Source organism: Canis lupus, chromosome 6 (genome assembly GCF_003254725.2).
Source record: "Canis lupus dingo isolate Sandy chromosome 6, ASM325472v2, whole genome shotgun sequence".
In the NCBI taxonomy this organism is placed as follows: Eukaryota; Metazoa; Chordata; class Mammalia; order Carnivora; family Canidae; genus Canis; species Canis lupus.
The window spans coordinates 16,603,048-16,626,862 of NC_064248.1; the positions used below are offsets into that span (position 1 = coordinate 16,603,048).

General features: G+C 50.0%; 2 protein-coding genes across 5 annotated transcripts; one reads left to right on the plus strand and one right to left on the minus strand.

Annotated features, from left to right (window-relative positions):
• Nucleotides 1-3,255: 3,255 nt before the first annotated feature.
• RUSF1 (RUS family member 1) lies at nt 3,256-17,641 on the plus strand. 4 transcript variants are annotated; one of them, XM_025415966.3, is made up of 13 exons: nt 3,261-3,626; nt 3,822-3,936; nt 7,139-7,184; nt 8,805-8,837; nt 8,927-9,032; nt 11,224-11,325; nt 13,770-13,840; nt 13,920-14,104; nt 14,187-14,244; nt 14,612-14,682; nt 15,338-15,481; nt 15,590-15,667; nt 16,153-17,641. In XM_025415966.3, the coding sequence occupies exons 1-13, from the start codon at nt 3,276-3,278 to the stop codon at nt 16,248-16,250; spliced, it is 1,458 nt and encodes a 485-aa protein (XP_025271751.3). In that variant the 5' UTR covers nt 3,261-3,275; the 3' UTR covers nt 16,251-17,641. The 4 variants fall into 4 exon arrangements, 3 of the variants coding, with proteins under 3 accessions (XP_035574254.2, XP_035574255.2, XP_025271751.3); XM_035718361.2 differs by lacking the exon at nt 15,338-15,481 and having other exon boundaries at nt 3,258-3,626; XM_035718362.2 differs by lacking the exons at nt 13,920-14,104; nt 14,187-14,244 and having other exon boundaries at nt 3,259-3,626.
• On the minus strand, nt 16,306-22,515 carry SLC5A2 (solute carrier family 5 member 2). Its single transcript, XM_025415965.3, has 14 exons — nt 22,352-22,515; nt 21,732-21,803; nt 21,551-21,655; nt 20,573-20,737; nt 20,154-20,259; nt 19,833-19,913; nt 19,453-19,682; nt 19,017-19,152; nt 18,631-18,738; nt 18,366-18,516; nt 18,070-18,238; nt 17,781-17,996; nt 16,884-17,013; nt 16,306-16,798 (listed from the first exon to the last, which is right to left on the minus strand). Exons 1-14 carry the CDS (start codon nt 22,475-22,477, stop codon nt 16,572-16,574), a joined length of 2,022 nt encoding a protein of 673 aa, XP_025271750.1. The 5' UTR covers nt 22,478-22,515; the 3' UTR covers nt 16,306-16,571.
• Nucleotides 22,516-23,815: the final 1,300 nt, after the last annotated feature.

A 23,815-nucleotide genomic window follows, 5' to 3' on the forward strand; every position in this document is an offset into this window, starting at 1 on the left:
AAGGAGATAAGCAGCTTGGAATAGTCTACCCAGTGCTTGGTATACTATCGAATGCAGACTACCAAGAGGTTTCATGGGGTAGGAAAAGGGGAACCATCACTCATCTCTTCATCAAGCTACTGATCTGGACACTTCTCAAAGAAGTGTATGATGAGTCCTTGTCCTTGCTTATAGTTCAGTTGAAAAGACAGGACACAAGTATCTAATAAAGGCAAATACAAACTGGCTCCAGAAAGCATATGGTAAGGGCTAAATAAATGCTACAGTGAACAAGGGCTGCCATGGTCTCTGAGCAGGAGAAATCAATGTCGACAATGGTGGTCAGTAACGCTAAGAGATCCATAATTAGCGTGACAATATATATTGCCCAGAACAGCTCCAGTCTGTTTCCCCAACATAATTATTTGTAGTGCCTCCTTTAATGACACTTTCAAAAATTCTGATTTGGGTAATGAATTATATGGTGATGTTAGTCATGAGGGCCATTTGAACTGCCTCAAATGGAGCAAAAAGCCCCATATTTGAAGACTTGACCTTAACTCCAAATAATGGTCAACACTTAAATACTGTTTAAGTACTTAAAAACTGTGCCAAACAGCTCTACACATGTGACTCATTTAATCCTCAACTCAAACCTATTGTGGTATTAGTATTATTCCCATTTTACAGATGATGAAACTGAAGAACAGAGAGATAAAAAACTTGCCCAAGATCTCACAGATACTAAGTGACAGAACCTAGATTCAAACTAAGGCCCTCTGGTGGAATTCATCATAGAGGTTGGCTTCAGAGTTCAATGCACTCACAGGCTAACATTTAAAATATGTCACGTTTGTCAGCATGAAGCTTCCTCCAAAAGTTATAAATAGAATTATCCTACCCACTACTAAGTATTTACTTAAAGAATACAAAAGTACTAATTCAAAGGGATACATGCATCCCAATGCTTATAGCAGCATTATCTAAAATAGCCATGGAAACAGCCTAAGAGTCCACTAACTGATGAATGGGTAAAGAAGATGTGATATATATACATATACATATATATATTTTTTACACACACATAATAGAATATTACTCAGCCATTAAAAGGAATGAAATCTTGCTATTTGCAGTAATGTGGATGGATCTAGAGTATTAGGCTAAGCAAAATAAATCAGTCAGAGAAAAATAAATACCATATGATTTCACTCATATGTGGAATTTCAGAAAGAAAACAAATGAGCATAGGGAAAAAAATAGGACAGAGAAAGGCAAACCAAGAAACAGACTCTGAACTATGGAGAACAAACTGATGGTTACCAGAGGGGAGGTCGGTGGGGGGATAGTAAAGTAGGTGATGGGGATTAAGCAGTCCACTTGTGGTATTGTATGGTATTGTATGGAAGTGTTGAATCACTAAATTGTACACCTGAAACTAATATTACCCTTTATGTTAACTAACTGGAATGTAAATAAAAACTTAAATAAATCAATAAAATATTACATGTTTATAACCCTTCAATTTTTCACTCTAACAAAAAAACTTAAAAAAATAATAATGAAGTGCCCCAGGTCTATCTTAGCATCAGAGAAACTCTGTGTAGGTCTCAGATAAGGTGAGGCGGGGTAGAAGAGTGTTCCAGGCTGACACCCAAGAAGAAGGTGACAGTTTGGGAGAATCATAAGTTTCAACCGGTGAGTCAGACTGTGGGAGTCCAAGAAAGCCAGGCTCAGAAGCCAAGATATTTTATTTTCCGATTAAAAAAACAGGGCACTTTTGGCAAATTTCTACATTATACCAGATGGAAGGAGAAAAGGAGAGAGGGAAGGAGAAAAAGAGATGAGCTGGGAGAGAGAGAGAGAAACACTGTCTTTAGACCCTTCTCCCAATTTAATGGACCCTTTCCACCAATAAACACACAAGAACTTCTTGCCTATTCCTCAATTTCTGAGACTATTAACTGCAATCCCTTGATTTTCTCATTCCTCAGATGTCCTAAGGATCCTTTCAGAAATAATGCTCTTCCAGGAAAAATAAGATGAACACTGAGAGGGAGGCAAACCATAAGAGACTCTTAACTCTAGGAAGCAAACTGAGGGTTGCTGGAGGTGTGGTGGTGGGGGAAGGGATTATTGAGTGATGGGCATTAAGGAGGGCACTGATGTACTGAGCACTGAGTGTTCTACGCAACTAATGAATCACTGAGTTCTACCTCTGAAACTAATACAGTGTGTGTTATCTAAATTGAATTTAAATTTAAAAAAAGAAAGAAAGAAAATTAATTATATTCTTCCAGCCTTGGGTAAGGCATAGGACCTCAGGGATCATTTGCTCCAACTTCTCATCATGCATTAGTTGATATGCTCATTCATTCGTAATATCTTTTTTAATTTTTTTATTTTCTTTAAGATTTTATGTATTTATTCATGAGAGATACAGAGAGAGAGAGAGGCAGAAACACAGGCAGAGGGAGAAGCAGGCTCCATGCAGGAAGCTGGATGTGGAACTTGATCCTGGGACTCCAGGATCATACCCTGAGCCAAGGGGAGACTGCTGGGCCACTCAGGTGTCTCTGTAATATCTTTTACATACCTACTATGAAAAAATAAAATAAATAAAATAAAATAAAATATAAAATAAAATAAAATATAAAATAAAATAAAATATAAAATAGAATAAAAATATAAAATAGAATACAATATAATATAAAATAAAATATAAAAATAAAATAAAATATAAAATAAAGTAAAATATAATATAAAAATAAAATAAAAAATAAAAATAAAATAAAATATAAAAAAATAAACACCTACTACGTGTTAGGGACCCAGGATGAAATAAGAAATAATATATAGTCCCTGCTCTCACAACAAAGAAGGCACCTGAGGCCCAGGGAGGGGCACTGACTTGCCCCACATCACAGGCCTGAGAATCCTGTGGCCGCACTGGGTCTCACACACAGCGGTTTCCCAGGGATGCCCCGTGCCCTTGTACCCAGAGCTCTTCGAAAGTTGCAAGTTAGAGGCGCGCAGGCATCTCCAGGCCTTGGCGGGCTGAAGGGCTCCCCTTGCCCCTGCGGCCCACCTGCGGAATGCTTCAGAGAACAAAGGCGGGGGGCAGCCTCGAGGAGTCCGCAGCTAGGCCAGGAGGTCCCAAGAGGAATCGCGGGTTCCCCGGGCCGCACGGAGGAGGACGCGGGGTGGGGTGGGGGGGGGGGGCGGGGGGGGGGGGCGGCCCCGGCCCCTCCGCGGAGGAAGATTGCACCTCTGCAGCCGCCGTAGCCACGCCGGAAATGCGGACCGGCCGCGTTCGGTCCGGCGGGCTCGGAGAGGAGTGTTCCGAGATGGCTGGCGGTGCCAATCTTGAGGCCCAGCTGTGTTCCGAACAGTTCGGTTCCGGGGCGGCGCGGGGCTGCCTCGCCGCCGCCGACGGCAGCTTGCAGTGGGAGGCTTGGGAGTGGCGCTGGTGGGGGCTCTCTGGGCCGTGCCCGGGGAGAGCCCGAGGACGGGATGGCGGCGGAGGGGGGACCCCCGGGACGGCTTCTCCGCGTCTCTCCGGCCTGTTGGTCGTGTTCCTGCCGCAGGGCTTCCCCGACAGCGTCAGCCCGGACTATCTGCCCTACCAGCTGTGGGATTCCGTGCAGGTCTGCCCGGCCGGCTGGGGGAGGGGGCGGCACCGAGCCAGGGGTGGAGGGGTCCGCGCGGGCCCCTCCACGTAGAGGTTGGAGGCTGAGGCCCGGAGCAGGGCGGTGACGTCACACATCTCAGAGCTGCTGGTGGAACTTGCACCTCTGTGCTCCAGCGCGCGCTCCTCAACCCTCCTTTTTTGTCTCCTCCAGGCCTTTGCTTCCAGCCTCTCGGGCTCCCTGGCCACGCACGCAGTCTTGCTGGGCATAGGGGTGGGGAACGCAGAAGCTTCTGTTTCAGCTGCCACCGCCACCTGGTTGGTGAAAGGTGAGCTGGGCCCCTGGAACCTCACCTGTGGCTGCTGTCAGCCCTGCCATCTCTTCGGCCTCTCTTTCCTCCAACCCCTCCCTCCTTTTCCCCCCCCATCCCTAGTGTTCTGGGCTGTGGTGTGTCTATGCATGGACTCTTTCCTGATTGGATCTGGGAACCAACTCTCCCCCAGTCCCTAAAACAATCTTTTTATTGGCGTTACTCAACGATTAATTTAGTCGCCCGCCACCCGAACATACTCATCCTGAGGATGAGTTTTGCAGCCACACGCAGTTCTCCATACATACTGTTCCACGTCCCTAAATCATCTGGAGCCCAAGTCCCTAAGTTAATCACTCCCTCTCCTTCACCCCTAGTCTTTTTGTGAAGCACTGCCTAAGAGCAGGGTTGTTTTTTTTTTTTTTTCATTTTTTTTTCAAAGATTCTATTTATTTATTCATGATAGACAGAGAGGGAGAGAGGCAGAGGGAGAAGCAGACTCCATGCTGGGTGCCCGACGCAGGACTCGATCCGGGGACCCCAGGATTGCGCCCTGGACCAAAGGCAGGCACCCAAACCACCGAGCCACCCAGGGATCCCCTAAGAGCAGGGTTATTGAATAAAAGCACCACCGGCTGCCTGATGTGTGGGAAATTGATCAATTCTCGGGGGAAAAAAAACAAACAAACAATTTTGTATTTAGTCCTGAGTAGGAAAGAGGAGGTTCTGGGAAAGATAACAGCATTTTAGAGCATCTGGGTTACTAGATGATGCTGTAAATAATGACTACAGTAACCGCCTATTGGGTATGTACAGCCTTTTGAAAAAACACTAAAATAAAACATGGTTTGGTAACTATGCGACCTGAAGAGCGAAGTAGGGAAGAAAAGGGAAACTGACTCCCGTATCCTACTCTTAACCGCCACACTCTTGCCAGTGGGATTTAGAGTGGGAGCCTAGTACAATTTCTGGACAGCCAATCTCTTCTCAGAAGTTTCTAGATCATATAGTTCAGCTAATTGTAAGTGCACGTGGGAATTAAGTTTCCTAGCCTAGTGGACAGTGTTGACTTTCAGATACAGGGAGGATATGTGTCATTGCATCCAAGTACCACCTTCCAGATTCTGCCAAGCATCTGCAGACTGCTGATGAAGATAGAGTAGGTTCCCTTTCTACCCAGTGGCCCCTGTATGCAGGACATACACCTTATTGGATAGGAGTATTGGGTCAGAGGGAAGAAAGAGTCTGGCCCAGTGAGCTCTCCACAAGTAAAAGTAATCTTGGCATGTTCAGAGTCACTGAGTTGATACAATACAAGAATCTGAAGTGGAACAATAAACATTTTGTGGAGAATAAAATATATTTGAAAGAAAGAATGTAAAGTTGGGTGATGGAGGAAGCCTATAAAGCCACCTTGGTGGCTTCCTAGGACATACAGGGGACAGAAGTGAGAAGCAGAGCAGGCTGGATGAGAAATGTGTTGTACACATGCCTCCTCTGACATAGCCACTGCTCAGCCCCAGCCAGTTGTGATAAGGAAAGCAGGCTTGGTGTTGCCATGTCTGGTTTTTCCAGAAAAGCTGGAAATCCCGATTTTCTCTTAAAATGTCCCATTTTTGTTGACCCGTCTTTGAGCTTTGTTGTTTCATCTGTGAAAAGAAGTGATCTCAAATTCATAGGGTTGTTGTGAAGATGGGAAGGAGTAGGAATTTCAGGTTTCTACCAGCGTGTTTACTGGTGTTCCTCAGTCCCAGGATTGCGTAAAAGTGTGCAGTTGAAAGGCCTCACTGCCCAGGGATTGAATTTGCTTACGGCAAGGGGTGAGTTCATCTCTTTCCAGTGGACAATGGAGAAGGCCAGCTTGCCACCCCTATACGTTGTAGGAAACACCCAATCCTCCCCATAGTCTAGTTTCCCTTCTTCATTCACTTAAGGGTCCATGCCTTCAAGTTCAAACAAGTTAGGAGTCGCCTGCCCACTGTATCTTTCCTTTCCAGTGTCCACTATAGGAGGCCTTCCCAGTTGTTTGGTTCTAAAACCGTCTTTTGTGATTCCCCTGCTGAACTTAAGGAATGCTACTCTCAGTATAAGGGGTTTAAATCAGAGGGTGGCAAACCTTCTCTAAAGGACCAAGTGGTAAATATTTTATACTTTGCAGGCAATATGGTTTCAGCCATAGCAACTGATTCTGCCATCGTGTTACAAAAACAGCCAGAGAACGTCTGTAAATGAATGGGCACAGCTATATTCTGATAAAACTTTATAAAACAGAGAGTAGAAGATTATAGATCACAGTTAACCAATCCTTGGTCTAAATCAGTGTTTTTCATACTGATTGCTATCTGCTTTTTACTCTGTATTTTGAATCTGGAACCATGACTTCTTGGGTATCCCCTTACCTCACTGGTTAGTGCCTGGCACGAAGTAAGTAGCCAGTAAGCATTTGTGCAAATGAAGGTCTAGCTGATTCTGGAGAGTTTTCTGACTTTCTTTAACCTGAGGAGTCTTCTCCCTCTGACCCACATCCCCAGGTCTCTGTCATCAACCTGCAGTTCAAATCCCTTTTTTAAAATGTATACTCTACTGGCCACCCGTGAGCTAGAATATCTGCAGTAACCTTGGAATTTCCTGCTTTTCCTTGTAATAGTTTTGCTATATGTATATATATATGTTTTATATATATATATATACACACACACACACACACACAACTTAAACACTATGTTTAGATTTAGAGCTTTATGAAGAGTATATTTTGCCATGTTGTCTTCCTAGCTTATTTTTTCATGCAATATTATGATACTAGGATTCATCCATTTTTGATACGAGTGTTTGTACATTAGATTTTTGCTGCTGCCTGATATGTCACTGAGTGAATGAATTCTTGATACCAAGAATCAGTGCATTCTCCTGGTGATGAGCATTTGCATTATTCCAGTTTTTTTTTTGCTATTGATGAACAATGCTGCAAAGAGTATTTCTGGTCCTTGTCTCTTGGCACATATGGGTACATAGTTCTATTGGGTATGTACTGAGGTACTGCTAAGTCTGGACCCTTCTGACCGCATTATACAGCTCTGTCTACCCAATATTTATTGTGCCAAACTGAGTTCCTAGGAGCAGTGATCCAAGGTGAATCGGCCATTTCAGTGCCAGGGTCTGTCAGGCCCAGTAGCCCCCAAAACTCTCCCTTGTTCCTTACCAGTGCCTCTCTCCCCAGATTCAACTGGCATGCTGGGCCGCATCATCTTTGCCTGGTGGAAGGGGTGAGTTTGTCTTCCTGGTCTGGCCACTTTCTCCAGACAGGGGTCATTTCTGTCTCATCCCTGGCTATATTTTTTAGCTCTTCCTCTCTTACCAGGCTCCTGAGGAAGGGAGATTCAGCAATTACTTCATCAGAGCTGAGGAGTCCTTAGTAAGTACCCAGTCCAGGTGGCTCACCCTAGCAATGAAGCTACAGAGGCATTGTTATCACACCTGCCTTTAAGAGCGCTGATTTACCACGCTGCTATCCATGATGGAAAAATACAGCCATAAGGCTCTAAGTGTCCTCTGTTGAAAGAGAAGCCTGAACAGGACAATGTTTAATTCAAAAGCAATGATTTTACTCCAGAAGTTACTTTGGTGGCTCAGGTACTTGACTAGACTTTGCTGAGCCTACAAGGGAGTGGACTTGGGCAGGTCATCAGGATCCCTGTTCCACATGGAATCAGCATTACCATTTATCTAGAAGGAATTTAGGATCTTGTGCTGCTTGCTTCCTCCTCATGTCAGTTTTGGGCAACCTCAGGAGTGATTTAGTATCTGCAATTAATTGTAGGCAGACATTACCTACAATGTGCTCAGTAAGATAGTTACACAAAGCACATAGCATATTGTGGCACATAATAAGTGCTCAGAAAACACTAGCTGCTGTTAACAGCTCTGTGCCTCACAAGCTCTCTACATATCATCCCTAATCCTTAGAACAACTTTATAGAGGATTGAATGTGTACATGTTAGCAGACCTAAAAAGGGAAGTTACCCAAGTCACACAGCTCAGCTTGTAACTAATAGTATCAGGCTGCTGCTTTGCCCTAGACCAGTTCCATGTATTCTGGTCCTGCCTTTGCCATTCATTCCTTCAGGAGTTCCTCAGGTGTGTCCTATACCCCACCTAGGAATGCTCCGTTTTCCTTTCAGGAAATTTCATAATAAGGGACAGGGCTAATGCTGCAAATTCTGAGCTGGGGTCTGGAGCTATGGCATCTCCTGCCACTGGACTCTTAGAGAAGAGGTCTCCAGGTGTGCTTGGGTCAGGGAGTCCCTATGACTGGCAGAAGAGGCATCCATCCTCTTGGTGATAGAAATATCCTAGGACTGGATGTCAGAGCCTGCCTCTTTCTCTTGGCCTTTTTTTTTTTCCCCTCTCTCTTGGCTCCTGTTTTCCATGTGATCTGAGGGAAGTCATATCTCCTCTCTGGGCTACTTACCTGTAACCTGCAGGGGTTACACTAAATGTAGTTGTTTACTGGTCCAAAATATGTGGACTTCTTGCTGAGTACTCTTGATCAAGCAGGAGGAAGAGGTTGGGAGATGACAGAGGGACCCAGGGATGCCTCCCTCAGAGGAGGGCCAGAGGGTGGGGAGCAACCACAAGGCAATCACTTCTTTCCTCTGAGGCATCATGAATCAGTAAACGGGAAATACTAAGTGACTACTGAAGGTCCTCCCAGCTAATTGTATTTTAGGCAGCAGTGACACGGTATTGGGACACATGTCTGCCTGGGGTATGGATTTTGCTGAGCCCTTCAGACCTTACCTCAGCTTAAGGATGGCCTGCACTCTCCACATGATGTGTTTTCTCCTGAAATTCATATTGCAAACCGATCTCTCCCCTACAACAGGAGTAAGCTGGACTGCAATGCCAAGCAGTGGAGGTAAGGAGGGGCTGAGACGGAGGGGAGGGAAGTCTTCTGTTATGAAGGTCTCTTACCTCTGATCTCTAACCTCTGATCCCTTCTCCTAGGCTTTTTGCTGACATCCTCAATGATGTGGCCATGTTCCTTGAGATCATGGCTCCCATATATCCAATCTTTTTCACTATGACTGTCTGTATCAGCAACCTGGCCAAGGTATCCACCTCTGGGGGACCCCTATACCTATCTTGGTGATGCTGTTGGGGGTGGGGGCTTACTTGAGGCCCACAGGTGAGACCAGCCTGGGCCCTGTGTTCAAAGCACTTGCAGAAAGGTGACAAAGTTCAGATGTTCCTACTCAAACTCAATCATACTTTCTGATTTCCTCCAACTAGATGGCTTCTCATACTTCAGATAGTCTAAGGTAGTGTCTGAAGCCACAGAATTGGTGAGGAGCCCTGGGCTGAAAGAAGGGGGGTTTCGATGTCAACATCTTGGGACCAGCTCCCTGGCTATCTTTCATTCTTTCAGTAAAATATTTATTGAGTGTCTGCTGCATGTTTGGCATAAAATATAGGCCTTCCCATTTTTTTCTTTGAAGAAAACAGCACACAATTAGACAAATTTTTTTTTGTATTTCTGGTATTCAAGATGAGAAGTGTAGAGGGCTGCAAGAGGGTTGAACAGAGATTCTGGCCTAGTCAAGGGATAGGCCCCTTCCCGAGGCCTGAGTCCTGAAGAATGAGTTTAAGGTGAAGGGTGGATGTTTTTGAGCAGAAAGAACTGTATGGGTCAAGGTCCAGCAGCAAGAGAGCACAAAGTGGTTGTAAGGCTGAAGGGTCACATGGGATGAATGCAAGCTCTACCTCTCTGCCAGGCTGCCCACCCTCAAAATTCCTTCAGGTTGGCTGCATCCAGGTGAGGAAACTGAGGCATAGCAAAGTTCAGTAAAGAGCTTAGCCTGTCTTCACCACAAGGTTAAGTACCTTGCACAGAACTGACTCAAGAAGACATGTAACGTCTGTCTCCAGAGCCCATCACTTTAGAGCAGTGCTTCTCCACAGGGCACTAGTGACATTTCAGATAAAACAGTTCTTGTGGCGGATTACATTTAGCCCAGGTACCAGACCCTGGCCCAGGCATCCTGCCCTGGCATCTTCAACTCCAGGGCAGGAAACACTATAGAAAACCAGTGCTGTAGCTGTAGACCAATGATTGTGACCTCTGCTCTCTGTTTCAAATTATGCAATATACTCTGCCTTTTGGGCTGTAGTCTCTACATCTGTCCAATAAAGGAATAGAATAGGACCATGAACTTTCCCTGGCTCCCTCCCACCCTCTCTAGAGTTCTAGTTTCAGTGACTAGTACCTCTGTACCCCAGGTACACCAGTCAGAAGCCTGGCTGTCATCAATGCCTTCTTGCCTTCTCCTCCCTGCCCACTGTTCCCTCAGCTAAACCTCCATCTGGTGCTTCCTAGTTGCTGAAAAAGCATGGTTGCTTCCTAGGTAGTCTCCCTGCTTCCATTCTCACCTCTCTTCATTACTTCTCAGAGCAGGCCATAATCCTTTTAAGAATGGAAATCAAACCAGGGACCTTCCCTGCCCTCATTGCTCCTAGAATAAAGACCTTAACAAGGTTTGCAAGATTCAGCATGATCTGGTCACTCGAGCCTCATTTTATACCACATTTCTCTCACCTTTGAACAAGTTATTTCTTCTCCCTGCATGACACTTCTTTATTGTCTTTCGATTTATAGATTTCATGAGGGCAAATGTTGTATCTGAGTTATATCACAGCACTAATCTGTGTCTAGCATCTAAAAGAGATTTGATAAATATGAGATGGAGGACAGTGATCAGGGACCCTCACTGATAAGTTCTCCCATTGTAGATCTCAGGTCCAGGTGCCCTGGGAGATCAGGGCCATCACTGTGGGTTTTGAAGTGCCCAGAAGACTTGACTGGGCCTCCCCTGGGACAAATAAGGAGTGGAGTTAGTTACAGGCAGAATGGAAGCATAAAGTTGGAAACCAGACTGGGCCAGGAGCTTAGCAAAGGGGTGGGTACAACCAAAGTAGAAGTTGGAGACTAGAGAAGTTCTGGGCAAAGAAAAGTCTTTGGGCCTCCACCTTGGGGACAGAAAGAGAGTTCCTTGAGACCAGGCCACAGAGACATGTGACAGGCAGAGCTTTAGTCCTCTCCAGGAATAAGAGGGGAGATGGACCTAATGGAAATGTAGGGATGAGAACAGAACACCAAGGATAGCATTTAGGGTTCTGCTGTTTGGTCCCATGATGCCCAGTTTTCTCAAATTGGTTTGAGTCATTTACTTGGCTCAGCCACAAAAATGCCTATGTTGCCACAGCACATGGCCATTCTGACCTTTATTCTCCTTTTCCCCAACTAGTGCATCGTAAGCGTGGCTGGTGGGGCCACTCGGGCGGCCCTGACCATGCACCAGGCCAGGAGAAACAACATGGCTGATGTGTCAGCCAAGGATAGCAGCCAGGTAAGCAGCTGGAATTGGGGTTGAGGGGAGTCAGAGCAGGGAGGCAGGCCAGGCCATGATTTGGAAGTATGGAGAGAAGCGGCCTGAGTGGTCCTGAGGGTAGGGGTGGGAGGCAGACACACGGGAAGAGATATAGTGCCCCCTGCTTTGAACTCACACAGGTAGTCAGGTTCAGGGCATGAGTTCAAGTGGCAGAAAGTCCAGGCTGATCATGTCAAGTCCCTTCCCGTGCCTGTGTGGCCAAGAGTGGGCCCTTGCCCTGGCCTTTACTCTCTCTGGTCCTAACTCCAACCTGAGAAGTGGATGTCTGACCATGTGAGGCCCATTTGTTAAAGCATTTGGCAAATCAGAAGGTGCTCAGCATGCAAGGTGGCTGGAGTCATTGGCCAGAGGTCTCCACTTGACAGTTTCATAGGCCTTTCTGACCCAGCCCCTCACCTGACCAGGGCATCCTGGAATAAAGGCAGGGACCCCCACACATACACAGTTAAACTCTATAGGTACTGGATCCCCCACCAAGCTCCCGTGCTAGGTGCCTATGTGTGTTGCGTTGTTCAACTCTCACACCAGCCCCAGGAAAGAGATGCTATTAATTATCCATGTTTTAGGGCAGCCCCAGTGGCGCAGCGGTTTGGTGCCGCCTGCAGCCCGGGGTGTGACCCTGGAGACCCTGGATCGAGTCCCACGTCAGGCTCTCTGCATGGAGCCTGCTTCTCCCTCTGCTTGTGTCTCTGCCTCTCTTTCTCTGCATCTCTATGAATAAATAAATAAAATCTTTAAAAAAAAAATTATCCATGTTTTACAGAAGAAATTTGAGGCCCAAGCTAGTCAGAAGTACTACATCCTTTTCTTTTTTTTTTTTTTTAATATTTTATTTATTTATTAATGAGAGACACAGGCAGAGACACAGACAGAGGGAGAAGCAGGCTCCCTGATGTGGGACTCAATCCCGGACCCCGGGATCATGACCTGAGCCAAAGGCAGACGCTCAACCCCTGAGCTACCCAGGCGCCCCATTACATTGTTTTCTTTGACACTGAAGCAACTTAGAAACCTTTGTTCTGTCCAGTCCTACTTTCTGTCATTCTCTTGAATTGTTTTGCTCAGTTTCTAAATAGAACTTTTTTTAAAATTTAAAATGAACTCCTTTCAATAATATTAATACAAGCTCAAAAATAGATCTGTTAAAGCTAATATTTATTAAGCACTCACTGTGTGCCAAGTGTTTCATTTGTGTGAATTCATTAAATCCTTACAGTGGTCTCCTATGGGAGGTACTCACTGTTGCCATTCTACAGATGGGGAAATAAGTCAGAGGTTCAATCCCCCTGGGTACCTGTAGGCACATCCCTTCTCTCAGGAAGTGGTTGGATTAATTCTTCCCCTGTTATCGCTTCCATAGGTTGTTAGGAAGGCAGAAATAAGTCCAACCCGGGACTCACACTTTAGGATCTCAGCTTCATGCCTGCTACCTCTCACCTCTTCACTTTCTAACCCCCAGCCTTCCGCACACTCTCCAGGCTGTATTTTCCAAGCCGCAGGGTGTCCTTAGTCTGCAGAGTCAGGAACACATCACAAGAGACACTACAGGACATGTGCTCAGTCCCGTGGCAGGCTCCTGCTTTCTGCTGATACTATTTTATTGCCCAGTGTGGCTGCTGAAAATGATTCTTCCCACCTGAGGGAGAGGAGGTCCTTCTACTCCTGTGCACCCAAGGCCTCTGCCCTCCTATTTACCATCACACCCATAGCTTTTATTTCCACACCCTACCCCCCTTGCCAGAAGAGCTGAGTAAGGAGCTCTTCCAGCCTCAGGCCCACTTTGTGCGAGGACCACCTCTCCCTTGGACCCCAGTAGTCCAGGCACCAATCCAGACTCTTCCTCCTTCATGATGAGTTGGGGACAGGTAGCCTGGTGTCTGTTCCCTTTGGGTGAGCTCAGGCCATCAGAGGGTTATGATACAACATCGATTGTCAGGGGAAGACATTTGGACCTTGTGCCTTTTTTCCTGAATGGTTCCTTGAACCCTTTGCAAATGTGTCTGCCAGTTTTTGCATCCCAGGGGGCTTAGGGGGTCAGTCTTTTGAAACCACCAAATATGAGAACTTCCCCATTCTGAAGACATTCATGTGCCTGAGTGTAGGGCTGCTCAGAGGACTCTTACGAAGTAAAGAAGACATGTTCCAAGGGCATTGTATCTACCTGGACAGAGAGGCAGCTGGTATCTTAAATGACATCTCATTCGTTAGAAACTCACTAGGCAAAAAAAAAAAAAAAAGAAAAGAAAAGAAAAAAAAAAAAAAAACTCACTAGGCATCCACCTCAGTGTGGGAAGCCCTGGGAGGAACTGGGACAGAGGGGAATGTGTCAAAGGCACTCACAGATAATCAGCCTGGCCTGGAAGGAAGCTCTCCTAACTCCCATGCCTTCTGCCATTTCCTAGGAGACACTGGTAAACCTGGCAGGGCTCCTGGTCAGCCTCTTGATGCTTCCCCTGGTGTCAGCTTGCCCGAGGTAAGCCGGGACCAAGGGCAGGGAGGAGGTGCCCCACTGGGCCTCCACCCCCGCTCACACCCTCACTCTCCAACACCAGCTTCAGCCTCAGCTGTTTCTTCTTCCTCACCGCCCTTCACATCTATGCCAACTACCGGGCAGTCCGAGCCCTTGTCCTAGAGACTTTGAACGAAGACCGGCTCCGGCTGGTTCTGAAGCACTTCCTCCAGAGGGGAGAGGTTCTTGACCCCACTTCAGCTAATCAGATGGAGCCACTGTGGACAGGTGACCCAACCCCTTGGTCTCAGGTCCTGTGTCTCCCAAGTCTCTCCCCCTGTCTGGGCATCCTGACTCCAGCTTCCCACAGGTTTTTGGCCATCTCTGTCTCTATCCCTGGGGGTCCCCCTACACCGCTTAATCTCCAGGTAAGTAGCCCAGTGTCTCCCAGCCACCGCTGCTGCCACCTCTGTTCCCCACACATCCTCTATTCTGTTTACAACTGGCCTCCCCTGCCTGGGAGGCCTCTCAGTTCTCGGTTCTTGATTTCCACTAAACAGACTTGGGCCCACTTGGGTCAGCACGGGTGCCCAAGGGCAACAGAGGTGTAACACAGTAGATCTAAGGGATACATTTGTTAGCTGCAGAAAAAAGAGCAGGACAGATGTGGGGTGCATGGAAATGGCTGAGAGATGAGATGTAGGTGAAGGACAGTTGAAATACCGACAGTTCAGCTGATGGACTGGTTCTTCCTGCTTTGCTTTCTCCTCCCCCACTCCACTCTCTTCCCTTCAGTGTCTTTGAGCTGCAGCAGCTGGTTGAAGGACACCAAGAACCCTACCTCCTTCACTGGGACAAATCAAAGAGTAAGTAAGCCTTCGACTCAGCCTTCTGGGGTCACCCTCTCATTCCACCAGCTCTAAGGCCTCAAGCCCTGGACAGTTTAGAAGCTGCCTGGTGTCCTGGAAGGAGCTTCAGACTCAGACATGGTGCATTCAAATTATAGCTGCATGCCCCCAAAGTTGTTTACTTTGTCCCTGTGTAAAATGAGGGTAACGATACCTGCCTTACTGCCTGCATGTTATTATGAGAATCAAATAAGGTGATTGTATAAAGCACTTTATATATTGCAACGTACTCAAATAAGATTATGACCTTTGGTTACTCCTGGAGAACTCTTCTCTCCCATCCAGAGTCACCTGTTGAGGAAACAAGTATTAGAGTTTTCTGGTCTGCTGGTTATGTGCTAAAAGGTGCTTATTCTTACTAGACATGTAAGATAAACCCACTTCGGTGGGTTCCAAATACAAATATAAAGTTGTATTTGGAAATTGGGCATTTCAGTTTGGCCAGAACATTGGGACAACAGGACATGAAGTTGGAAGGGAAAGGGTGAAAAATCGCCTCCATCCACGCCCGGCCGTGGCCTCAGGATGAAAAGGGTGAAGCAGGGATGGTAGGTTTGAGGGTGTTTGGGGAGGTGGCCCTTCCCTAGTACGGTCTGTCCCTGGGTTTCTCCAGGCCAAGTGCAAGTCGTTTTGAGCCAGAAGGCAGGCCCTGAAACCATCCTAAGGGCTGCCACACACGGCCTGGTACTTGAAGCCCTGCAGGGAGATGGGCCCCTCCCAAGAGAGCTGGAGGAACTGAGGAACCGAGTACTGGCAGGTAAGCATCTCACATCTTTAGGCGCAGACGCCTAAAGAGGGGCAGAGAGAGGAAGGACTCTGTTCCACTTGGGGACCTGACAGCTTCTGGTTCTGCACCTACCTCCAGGTGCTGACAAAGAGAGCTGGGTCATCATCAAGGAGACACACCAAGTGTTGGACAAGCTCTTCCCAAAGTTCTTGAAAGGTAACATCCTTAAACTCCACGCCTCCCTGGCCTCTGAGGCCTTCTCCCCAGAAGCCCTGCCTAACCCCACCCTTCTACCTTTGAAGCGTCTCTCTGTGATCTGAATTCTGGACCTCAGTTTCCCTGTCTGCAGGATGGGGAGGTTAGGAGGGTCCCTGAGGCTGTGTCAGTGTTTATAATTTGTATAATTCCAGTTGGCATTGAAGAACTGGGGGTAGAGGCATGGCTCACAGACGACTCGATGATCTTCATTTAGCACCTACTCCATTCCAGCTCCTTTCCATGTGCTAACTCAGGGAATTCTCACTATAGCCAGATGAGGTTTTAGCCTCATTTTGTGCCAGAAATGACCCAGCAGAAGCAAGAGGAGCTTGGGCAGTGCACAAAGCATGCACCCGGCCTATGCTGCTCCTTACCACTCTCCCCAGACTCCCTAGAGTCTTCTCTCCAGCAGTCCCAGTGGCACCCTTCTGACCTCTCCCCAGGACTGCAGGATGCAGGCTGGAAGACTGAGAAGCACCAGCTAGAGGTGGATGAGTGGAGGGCCACGTGGCTTCCGTCTCCAGAAAAGAAGATCTTGTGAGCAGCCCAGATAGAGGACAGGAACCTGAAGCAAGCACACTTTGGCCACAGCAGAATGTGGGAAGAGAAGCTTTTATTTTTGCTTAGGGGAACCGCTATGGCAGTTTGGCCAAGGCCTCATGGGCTGTAAACTGCCAGTCAGATGGACAAGGCCCCAGGCAGAGACAAGGTGGAGAGAAGGGGAACCAGGGCCTACCTCCTCCCCCTCCTGCCATACTCCCTTTTCACCACTGCAGGCCCCGCCCCCAGCTCCCCCTCCCCCATTCATCTTGAGGCTGAGCCCTGCCCTGACTGTGGCTCATGGTGTCCAACGCAGTTGGCCTCAGGCATAGAAGCCCCAGAAGAAAGTGGCCACAGCCATCATTAGCAGGGCATTGATGTTGACCACACGGGCCCAGCTCGAGTCCTCACTGATGTCCTCCAGCCGCCTGGCTGCCGCAGCCATCTCCTCCTGAGTAGGGGCTGGGGGACTACCGGCCCCACCCCCATTCATTCCACAGAACCAGAGCAGACACCTGCGGAGCAGGCCAGGTGCTGGGGGCTGGGGCTCTAGGAAAAATGGACCGCAGACAGTTAGTTTGAGGGAACTTGGCTCCCCTAGTCCCTGGCCCCACCTCCTGAAGCAGTGCCTTACCCTCCATCTCCACCGCATGCTCCGGACACCCATTCTGTATGGGGGGTGAGGTTGGACCTTCCAGCTCATCAGCATCCAGGTCCTCTCGCTCCTCCTTGCTGTGCCGTAGACTGAAGACCAGGCGGTGGAGCTGGGAGAGGGGGCAGGGACCAAGTGAGAGTGCTGCTCCCCCAGCACGCACCCTGAAGTGCCTCATCCACCTGGTACTCCTAAGCTCCCTCTGCCCACCCTATGCTCTTGGTTCAGACTCAGTTCACTCAAACCTGACCTTCCATGGCAGCCCTTTGCCCTCAGATTAAACCTAAGTTCTTTAACTGTGTGTTTAAAGCTCTTGGCCCTGGTCACCCCCGTTTCATCACCCCAAGTCCCTGTCTACACTCAAGTTGTGGTCCTTTAGACTCTAGTCTTCTAGTCCTGCTAACAGTGTTCCTTCCTGTGGATATTTGTTCACATAGTTTCCTCCTGCCTTTCCCTCCTTCTCCACCTGTGCAGTCCTGCCCATCCTTCTATCCTGCCCATCCTTCTACCCAGCTCTTCGGTCCTGGTCCCCAGTCAGCCCTGTCCTGGGGCACCTCCCCTGCAGCAGCACAAGCCCAGACCCTTTTGTGGGCCTTTGAGATAGCATTCTGTCCCTCTCAGCCACCTGGCCTATGTACTGGATCCTGTGTTTTTTGAGTCCCACAGGCCATTCCAAGGATTTTGGGGAGGCTTTAATCACATCCCCCAGACCACCTCAAATAAATGTCATTTAAATAAGACATTGTGCTCGCTTTGCAAATGCACCTTCCAGCCGGACTCCCAGGCATTCCCAGAAGTGGGCCGGCAGATTGGGGGTGGAGATGGCTGCGTTAACACCCATGGCGCATGCTGGGCGCCCACTCGGAGGCCCGCACTTACATGCTTGCGTGGGATGGGTGCTGTGCAGAGTGAGATGACAAGGGTGAGGAGGCCAGAGCAGACGAAGAGCACGATGGCAAAGTAGAGGTAATGCATGCCGCAGAGGAGTGCTGGGCACACTGAGGGTTGCACACAGCTGCCCGAGCCATAGGAGAACTCAGGAATAAGGCGCGCTAGACCCATAAGCAGGCCCCCGATCAGTCCCCAGAAGGCACCCTGCCGGGGGGGAGAGTGTCAGCCTCTGGTGGGTGTTGGAGCTCTGCCCCAAGCTCATGACCTACACACTCACCTTCTCGTTGACACGGGGCACAAAGAGCGCCAGCACGAAGACGGCAGACACAGGTGGCGCCAGATAGCTGGAGACTGCCTGTATGTAGTCAAAGAGCTGCCCTCCCTGCGCTGCCTGCACGATGGGTAGCCAGGCCACGGACACAGCCACGATGAACACCACCCAGAGCCTGCAGTTAGTGGCCATCAGGAGATTTCACCCAGGATTCCTCATCTCCCCCTAATCCTACGAGTGCTCCCTGTCCCCACCCCGGGGCTGATTGGTGGGGCAGGACCTGGGGGAAACCCAGGCCGCACCGTCCTACTAGCAGCAGCTCCCGGTCGCCTGCACAGGGCCGCAGGCGTGTGTAGATGTCCATAGTGAAAAGTGTGCTACTGCTGTTAAAGATGGAAGCCAGCGAGGACATGAGCGCCGCCAGCATGACTGCCAGCATGAGTCCGCGCAGACCTGCAGGTGGTTGGGAGCTGTGAGTCTTCAGCCACCAGGGTGTCCCCGAGAGGGTGTGACTTGGTGAGGGGTGACTTCTCCCAGTTGCAAGCTCCACACCTTGCCAACCCTTACCATTGGGCATGAGCTTCACGACAAGCCGCGGGTAGGCAATGTTGGAGCAGCCCACCTCAGTACCGCACACTCGCTTACACACCTCGGGCACCACGCACGCCACCTCGTCTGCAGGGAAGAGGGCACGATGTGGCTAGGATGGGACCTGGTCTGGGAACTCAGATCCCTGAAGTGGGGACAGGAAATCCTAGTGGAAGAAAGATGGGGCTGCCGATTGGGGGGCGGAGGGAGGTGGTAGGACTGGGTTACTGGATTTACAAATCAAGGGACAGTAGCAAAGATGGGAACTGGGCACCTGTGATCATGCACAAGAAATGCACAGTGCACAGTCCCGTGCACTGGATGGGGCACGGGACTTTTGGTGGGGGCCGGGTTGCGGATGTTACCTGGATAAAGAATGCGGCTGATCATGCCTGGCATGACCATGAGGAACATAGGCATCAGCTTCAAGTAGCCACACAGTATGCAGCCTGCCTTGATGTGGGTCAGGTTCTTCCCGGCCAGACAGCGCTGCACGATGACCTGTGGCGAGGGCCATTAGGCTACCTGCATCCAGTCTTGGACACCTCACCCCTTCAGGCCTTGCCTCAACTCACTGCTCTAATTCAGGCCTGCCTCTGGCTCGGCGGTGCTGGCAATTCACCTTCACTCAGACCCAGATTCTTTGGATTCAGCTGGGTCTGGCTTAGCTCCATCCTGACCAGGTTCCTGACCCCTCCGGTGGCGCCACCAGATGGGTTCCTGTCCCACCCATGTCAGCTCCGCCCACGCGGTTCTGGTTCTCCCCCAGCTTCCCTCCAGGCACTAGACCTGACTCCGCACCTGGTCGCTGCACCAGTACCAGCCCGAGACAATGGTGAGACCCAGGAGCAGCGCGGGCCATGGCAGGTCCCCCGTCACAGGGTCCCGGAGCAGGTGGTAGGAGTCCGGCCGAGGTCGATAGCAAGAACTCGAGATGTTGCCCACCGCCGGATCCTCAGAAACCGTCAGCGACGTCATTGCCCCCAAGTATTTGTCGAAAAGCCCTGAATACCCTCCCACTTCATGGAAGGCTGTGAGGGCAAGGTCGTCAGGAGACCGGGCGCCAGCGCCAAGACGGTCCCTAGGACCCACATGCTGGAGATGCAGGATGTCTCTGCTCCCCCACTGAGGGCTCTGTGACTCAACCTCCGTGCCCCTCCCCCGCCGGCTGAGCTCCCTACCGTAACCCATGAGGATGAAGGCCCCCCCAAGAATGACAAAGGTCTGCACGGTATCTGTGTACATCAGCGCTGCCAGCCCTCCTGCAACAGGCCTGGGTCAGTGGAAACAGCCCAAACAGGATGCCCGGAGCCCATACGGTGTCTGTGCGAATTCGAAAAATGTGCCCCTTCCTGGAGAGCAAATTTCAAAGAAATGGCCCATTCTCCAGGCTCATGTACCTGGGCGTCAGCAGACAGGACTCAGTGAGCAGAATGTGCCTCCGTGACACTCCCAGCACATCTCTCAAGCCCACTCCATCCCGAAGCCCCTGCCACAGCCACCTGTCACAGTGTAGATCATGGTGATGCCCAGAAGGGCGATGACGGAGGCATAGATGTTCCAGCCCAGAGCCTGTTGAATGAATACTGCGCCAGAGAACATGTCCACCTTGGGGGAAAGGAGCGATTGCACAGGTCAGGACCAGGGGGGACCTGGGCAGGGACCCAGAACTACCTCATGCCCAGACTAACACCCCAGGTGGCCACGCTTCAAAGGTTCTCTTATTTTTCAATGGTCTGGCCTTCCCAGGTCCCACCCATTGTGGTCGCAGCCCCAAAACCTGTTCCTTCCAGACCCTGCCTCAACCATGGTTCTTACAAGCAATTTCTTCTTGGTTCCGCCCCCTCCGAGGCTTTCTAGAAGCCTCCACTCCGTGGTCCCGCCCTCCCAGGGCCCCGCCTCGCCCTCCATGAATGCGCACCGAAATCTTGGTGAAGATGTACAGAAAAAGCGAGAGCACTGACAAGTAGAGGCGGATACGGTGGCCTCCGAAGCGCTTGCGCAGGTACTGCGGCATGGTAATGACGCCCGCCGTCAGGTACACCGGCGCGAAGAGCCAGCCCAGCAACAGCACCACGAACAGCGCCTGCAGGCACAGCTACCAGCCGGTGACTGAGACCCTGCCAGGAGGGCGCCCTCGTCCCTCGAGAGTCAGACCTCTTGCTGAACGAGCTATACCAAGGAAAGGTCGCACTGGGAGCCCAGAGGATGTCCCTGAGCCCTGGATATTAAAGGACAGGATCTTTGACACCAACATGGGCCCTTAACTAGAGCCCTCCTGGTCCTCCCAGGCCATGACCCCTGGCCAGTCCCTCCCAAGATTGCCCCTATCCTCCCACCCACCAGCACATGAATCCAACCACAGACCCTCAGGCTGACCACAGCCTCTGCCAGGAAGGGCTGCCTCACCTCTCCTCTTCACCCACCCAAACCTTCTGTCCCTCGAGACTCGGCTCAGAGACCTCCTCCTCCAGGAAGTCCTGATCTCAGCCCTCAAAGATAAGCCTCAGTCCCAGAGCTTTGTCTCCTTCCTGCTTCTGCAAGGGGCCTTAATTTGGTCCAGAGATCCTCATAGGCCACAGCTTCAGAGAGCATCTGAACAAGCACTTCACTATCTTTGAGGATGTTCACCCCACTTCAGAGAGGAGTAAATCAAGGCCACAGAGAGTAGTGGCTGGTCCAGGCTTACACAGCAAGTCAGGAGCAGGCCCTGAAAGTGGTCATCTCCAACATCTTCCTTCCTCCAAGCTGGACGCGTGACCCTCGAAGCCCAACCACACCTCCACAATGGGTAAGTCCCACCTCCAGTCTTATGTCCCCCCAGCTTGGAGCCTCCCAGGTGTGATAGTTCCAGGGGTTCCCACTGGGATGGAGGTTATTGGCAAAAAGGGCATCTCACATTCCACTCAAATCCAGCCACAGCCAAGCCGCTTGCAGCACCAGTCCCTGCCAGGCCCACAAAGTGGCCACTGCCGATGTTGCTGGCAAAGAGAGAGGCCCCGACCTAGATAGCCAGAGGTGGGGGTGAGCTAGGCTGCTTCTCTGGGCCTCCTCCCACTCAACAGCACAGCCTCTCTCACCGGCCACCACACCATGCTTCGTCCTGCCAGGAAGTAGCCGCCAACGGTGCCTCTGTTGGTTCTGCACATGGACTGAGAGACAGGAGTGGGGGGAGACTTGGGTTCGGAGCACATCTTTGGACCTCATTAGCCTTCTCAACACATTCCTCAGCCTTGTTTTAGGCTGAAGATTAACCAGCCCTGGGCTCTCTTGATGGTTCCCACCCAACCCCCTGCCCCAACCTCCTCCGAGGCACCTAGCGCAACCCAGGACCTGACCTAGTGCCCAACTACCCAAGCTTGAGTGTGGCTGGATTCAGCCTGACTTTTCCTGGGGCCTTGGATATGGATGGGCTTCTGGTCAGATACTTTGTAGACAGGGGAACAGAGATCTCATTTAGAACACTGTCCATAATGAAAATCCACTATTCCCTTCAACGGACTCCAATCCAAAGGAGGGAGGACAAGGAACGCCTGTTGGCTGGGCCTCCCTGAGGCTGTCAGAAGACTTGCTTGCCCACCACCCCCAGCTTTCCTCCTCAAAAATCCAGGCATCCTTCCCCTACTGAACATGGGATCTTCCTCAGACTTTTCCCCCAGGCCCGAAGAGCCTGGCCCCCAGCAGCACCCCAACTTCTCACCCACAAGCCGACACCAATGACCAGCAGGAAATAAGCAGCAATGACCAGGATGTCAGCAGAGTTGTTAATTAGGACCTTCTGGTTTCCCGGGCCTGGTACAGAGCCTGCCTCTGTGTGTTCTTCCATTCTGCCTAAGGTTTGTCCCTCAAGGGACTAGCCCCTGGATTTCCCCAGGGGAGGGATTAATGGTTACCTCAGGGGCAGTGAGCCGACAAGTCCCCCAGGTCATGTTCCCCCTCCCCAGCTTTGTTTAGCTGAATCAGGTCTCATCAAGGCCGAACACTTGTCCTGTGGAGCAAGAGCTTTCAAGTTCAGGAGCACTCCTTCTTGGGCCTTGGCCCCCACTCCCTCCCCAGTGCCCCAGGCTCAAAATTATTCCTTTTACCCATGCTGACCCCTTCAGCCTTGACCTAGGGAACTGTGCCTGAGCCAGCCTCTTGGTTCTGACTAATCCAGAGGGATCATTTTCAAACCCCACTCTGACGGTGTCACTCCCCTGTTCAGAAACCCTTCTAGCTGGGATCCCTGGGTGGCGCAGCGGTTTGGCGCCTGCCTTTGGCCCAGGGCGCGATCCTGGAGACCTGGGATCGAATCCCACATCGGGCTCCTGGTGCATGGAGTCTGCCTCTCCCTCTTTCTCTCTCTGTGACTATCATAAATAAAAAAAAAAAAAAAAAAAAACCCTTCTAGCTCCCCATCATCCTAAAAGAAGTGGGAGCTCCTCAGCCTCATGTTCAAAGCCTGCCATACTCTGACTCCTCCCTACCCTTCCCCTTTGCTCCTCCACAGAAAACCTAGAGTGAGATTGCGTTTCCCTCCAACTCCCTCACCCTGCCCAGCCCATGTATTTTCACACGCGTAAGCTTTGGCATAAACTGTGCCTTCTGCTTAGAGTGCCTCCTCGCCTCCCAAGTGGCCCACTCCTACCTCTCAGATGGTAACCTTCAGTACCCAACCCATGTCAACGCTTCAGCGGCTTCTCTGACTTTTCTATACAGTTCTGAGCACATTGTGTTGTACTCGTCTGGGCCCAGGTCTGCCTTCCTAACAGACTAGAGATTACCCACGAGCAGAAAATGATCTGATTCATCCCTGGAGTCCCAGCACTCAGCAGAGGGCTGAACAGAAGAAAGGAGGGTATTAATAAATATCAATACCTCTGCCTTCCGAGAAGAATTGATCAGACTTGGATGAATGATTATGACAAATTGGGTTCAAAAAAGCCAAAAAAGAGGCATGTTGATTAAAAGGTTGCCACTGTGAACAATCCCAATGGGGGCTTTTTGAGACACTGGAGAACACACCTCAGAATTGACCCCTCACGGCCAGAAAGCTGGAGTATTTATTCACCAATTTCTGTCCCTAAAGTTATAGAACCTCCCCACCCCACCCCCTTCAGGTCTGCTGGGTGCAGAAGCCTGCTTGTCCTCCCAGAGAGCACCCTCAGACAGAAACTCAGGGAGC